The sequence below is a fragment of the Gymnoscopelus microlampas genome, assembly GCF_963454915.1.
Source record: "Gymnoscopelus microlampas genome assembly, chromosome: 2".
In the NCBI taxonomy this organism is placed as follows: Eukaryota; Metazoa; Chordata; class Actinopteri; order Myctophiformes; family Myctophidae; genus Gymnoscopelus; species Gymnoscopelus microlampas.
This window is the reverse complement of record NC_139939.1, coordinates 25131848-25136847: the sequence shown is the minus strand read 5'-3', so window position 1 is coordinate 25136847 and position 5000 is coordinate 25131848. Positions and strand designations below refer to the sequence as shown.

Sequence of the window (5000 nt, the reverse complement as noted above, 5' to 3'; positions counted from 1 at the left end):
GTGTGTGTGAGAGAGAGAGAGAGAGAGAGAGAGAGAGGAGAGAGAAAAAGAGGAGAAGGAGAGAGATGTGTGGTGTACAGGGTAAGCTCTTATTTGGCAGGTCACAGTCCAGTGGTTGTGTTGTGTGCTGACGAGCACAGGGGTGTTTAAGAGGTCAGTGAGCACGCACACTCACACTCACACACACACACACACACACACACACACACACACACACACACACACACACACACACACACACACACACACACACACACACACACACACACACACACACACACACACACACAGAGAGAGATGCAGAGGTATTAAAGGGGTCAATGCGGAACTCTCACCTCATCACCTAAAGAGAATTCTGATTGCTGTCATTACACACACACCCGAGTGTGCACTCACGCACACACACAAATACACTCCTTCAGATACACATGCCCATGTGGGTACGCACACATATGCACGTGCACACTAAGTGTGCGAACGCACGCATGCGCGCTAACACACACACACACACACACACACACGGCACAATAGTAATTTCCTCCATCATGAGGTCAGATGAGCTAAGAATCCATTGACTCTGAGATGGTTAATCTATATATAGTTGATCATCAGTGTCACCGTGGACTACATTCACTCTACACACACACACACACACACACACACACACACACACACACGTGTGTGCGTGTGTGTGTGTGTGTGTTAGGGTCAACCACAGGTGAGAAGTGCTAACCATCCATAAATACCTCAGACAGTATTTATATAACAGATTTATATAAATGTATCTAGTATGAATTCATGAAACCTGTGTCTGTCTGTGTGTGTGTGTGTGTGTGTGTGTGTGTGTGACTGTCCTGCGCATAACTCAAGCACCGTCTGACCGATTGTCGTCAAACTTGCCGCGTGTGTTGCTGGTGACATGCAGGGTCAAATGGGAATTCAGTCGGATCGGCGGTTGGCCAGACCAGAACAAATTTTGATACCTTTTCAAAACCAATATATCTTAATGAGGAAATAGAATGATTGAAGTAAACAAAATGTGCTGCCACAGGAGAGTTCATATTTTTTACATCTAATAGTGCTTCTATGTTCAGCGATACACGTTTTAAATTCTCTGCTCGTCTTACCAACATAATGCCTTCCCACAGGGGCAGGTGATAAGGTAAATGACAACATGAAATAATTACTTTGATAGGGAACTTTTTTCCTGTGTCAGGATGTTTAAAACTGCAACAACGATAAGTGTAATGACACTGACTACAACTGCCACAGCGGCGATTGCCATCCGGGATAGGCGCTAGGATTGTTTGGACTGGTATTGGCTGAGAGGGAGGTAAATAACCGAAAGTGCCAGATGGTTTCTCAGGAAATAGACTCTTTAACATAATTCTTTAATGATCATTCATTATTTTAAAGGCTATATGAGATTACTATTACGTTCTGGAAAATGACATACGTTTACAAATATTTTCATATAGTTAAAGCTATGATCTCCCAAATATATTTGAGTATAACGGCAGCACCACATGCTTTATTTATAACATTTAGATGATATTTATAGAGCAAAATGCTGTGGTAGGACATCAAACATGTTTTGCCCCTTATTTCATGCACCTACTGGATACACATCCTGTGCGTGCGTGCGTGCGTGCGTGCGTGCGTGCGTGCGTGCGTGCGTGCGTGCGTGCGTGCGTGCGTGCGTGCCGAAGAGAAAGACAGAGCGAGAGAGAGAAAGTCTCTGTGTGTGTGGTTGTGAGATGATCACAGTTGTCATTGTTGTTGGTATCTGGGGAGACAGGAGGCTTTGTGTTAACTTTAGTCTACCTTATGGCTCAGTGTGCGTGCGTGCGTGCGTGCGTGCGTGCGTGCGTGCGTGCGTGCGAGAGAGAGAGAGAGAGAGAGAGCCTTGATCCCGTGGTTATAGACTCTGGAACGGTTGTACAGTAAATCCCTGTCTTTGTCAACAGATCGATAAACTCTCTGCTATGTGTATGTGTGAGAGATTAGGTGTGTGTGTGTGTGTGTGTGTGTGTGTGTGTGTGTGTGTGTGTGTGTGTGTGTGTGTGTGTGTGTGTGTGTGTGTGTGTGTGTGTGTGTGTGTGTGTGTGTGTCTTTGCACACTGAAATGAGCAGGGTGCAGCACTTTAGGAGACTAGATAGACTACTACAGTATAGCAAACACATGCTGTGTCCATTCATCTGTCAATAAACTCATTTGGAATCTGCTCTGATTTGCTTTATTTCCCTTCTCAACTTCCCTTGTCTCACCAGACATCCGATTATTCGGCCATGGCCTCACTAGCCGGTGGATTGGACGAGATGAAAAGCAGTTTGGCCAATCCCGGGACAGGTGTGGAGCTAGGAGGCAGTGTCCCAGGCCCACAGTCTTATCCGCTGGTGCCGGGTAAGAAAAATACTGTTTGTTTCTGTCATGTTTTGGTTGATTTGTTTGTTTGTTTGTTTTGCCTGATTCAGTTCTGAAACTGAAGCTGCAGATTCCAAACAGAACTTGTCAAGAGCATATGAAAAGGTCAATAATACAAATTGTTGGGGTAATTAACACCTTAAACTCCATATACTTTGTTGACCGGGGTCCTCCCGGACTCTGTACTAGGCCTGCTCCTTTTTTCAACTCTGAATGTTCGCCCCATAGGGACGCTGGGTTTAAGTGGTTAGCCAGTTTAGCATCCCAAGACATGCTCAATGGATGTAAATAACTGAGGAGGGAATGTAAACGTGATACGATGTCCTGTGTTATTGCATACAGGTGTTTCACAGAGACTGATGTAACAGCTCCCATCAGATATTTTACTAGCACTGGAATAGATCAAAACAACTATTTCATCTGAAAGAGATAAATGTTTTTACATATTTATAGCATCTTTATTCAGCAGTCACAAAATGAGAAATTAGCATATTGCACATCGCCACTACTGTTTCATAATATACGTTTTAGCATCTTGTATTTTATTCTCCATTCAATTAAAGGAGCACTTCATCCATTTTCAACCCTATCTTCATAATGGTCATCACTAATGCACATTATAAGATGGCACAGTTTCTGTCTACTCACTTGTGGGCTGTGGACAGTTCAGAGACATGCCTACCAATGACATCCTCGATGGGGATTCCAAGCTATTAGAAACGACAACCTTTCTCTTCCTGGAAATTTAGCAAGCTGAAAAAAGTCTTGCATAAAAAAGTGTGAAATCTTGTTTGAAATGACCAAACCTGCCTACTGATGATGTCATGTTTCTGAACTGTACACGGCCCTCCTCTGAGAGACAGACTGAATTGACAGAAATGGTTCCATCTTACAATGAGCGTTAGTGAGCATCAATTATAAGAAGATACAGTTGAAATTGGGTGAAGTTCTCCTTTAAATATAGATACATGAGAACCACTGGTTCTCAACCAAGGCTCCAAATCGACACTTACTCGCCTGTAAAGTGTACAAATGGACCTGTACCATTTGGTTCCATTTGTACCCTTTTGGAGTTCAATTAACACTGAGGATTGTATAGTGTAGATTGGGGTACCAGAGATCAAATCATATCAAATGGGGGTCCGTGGCCTAATGCATATCAAACCGGGGGTCCTTGAAATAAAAAAGGTTGAGATCCACTGACCTAGAGGATTCTCTAGGACAGTGGTTCTCAACCCCCCACATGATTTTTTTTTTTTTGGGGGGGGGGGTCCCCAGATGACAGTGAAGTGAATTTTAGGACTTATAAGACCTTTTTAATACAAAAAAAGACCATGACTGCATCAAAAGTAATCAACAAACTATACTATAAATACTGGTCAAACATTGGACAAAATTGTCAAATAATAAATATTGTGAAAATAGCCGATCTACAAGCTCACAACGCCTTGCGTTGCGAGGCGCTGTGAGCTTGTAGATCTGCTATTTTTTTTAGAGTCAAACCAAATGTAATGCCTCAACTCTTACATTCCATGCAAGTGCTTGTCAGGGTGGGGGGTCCCCAGTTCAAATATGATTATTTTGGGCCTGAAAAGGTTGAGAACCACTGATCTAGGAGACATGAGGAGAATAACGCTGAGCGATTTACACACACACACACACACACACACACACACACACACACACACACACACACACACACACACACACACACACACACACACACACACACACACACACACACACACACACACACACAGTTTGAGAGGAGGAGAGGTAGGAGGTGGGAGCATACCCTAAATTAACTCTCCTTTTTTTCTCTGCCCTCCTCTCACTGCACCGAGGGGCTCTGGGACAGGCAGTGGTTAATTAAGAGTAGACCAAGGGAGCACTTGGACAAGGCCACGGCATTCCCTCCTCTAATGAGGGAATCATAGAGCTGGGACTATGGGAAAACTAGGAATCAGTTCTCTTTTTTGCCCTCCAAACCACTAAGGAATATTACCTGCCCAAGCCGAGTGGGAGAGATGGAGAAAGAGAGAATTTCCATTTATGCTTATGCACGCAAACACACATATTCACACACACACACACGCGCGCGCGCGCGCGCGCGCACGCACGCACGCACGCACGCACGCACGCACGCACGCACGCACGCACGCACGCACGCACGCACGCACGCACGCACGCACGCACACACACACACACACACACACACACACACACACACACACACACACACACACACACACATACACACACACACACACACACACACACACACACACACACACACACAGTAAGAAGCACTACATTTTTCAGTGATTTTCCTCAGAGCAGAGCTCCCTCTAGGGGCCAAAACATCTGAGTTTGACTGAACAGCACATTCTTTGGACTCACAGAAAAAAACAAAACACATTTACACATGAAGTTTGAAGCCCGTCCAGCATCCTATAGTACTGTATGTTAGCAGCAGCGGGAGCTTGTGATTTCCTCTGTCTATACATTTGATGCTCACCGGCCCACGCTATTGTATAAATAAATACACTGAGGGACTTACACAGTCGGTTCTCTT

The 5000-nt window shown here is 44.5% G+C and overlaps 1 protein-coding gene across 4 annotated transcripts in view; it reads left to right on the top strand.

Annotated features, from left to right (window-relative positions):
• The window catches only part of pax5 (paired box 5), a 56107-nt gene that overhangs the window by 39489 nt on the left and 11618 nt on the right, over nt 1-5000 (top strand). For all 4 annotated transcript variants that reach the window (XM_084045030.1, XM_084045028.1, XM_084045031.1 and 1 more), the window contains exon 7: nt 2272-2404. In XM_084045030.1, coding sequence (XP_083901156.1) covers nt 2272-2404 — 133 coding nt within the window. The remainder of the gene's footprint in view (nt 1-2271; nt 2405-5000) is intronic.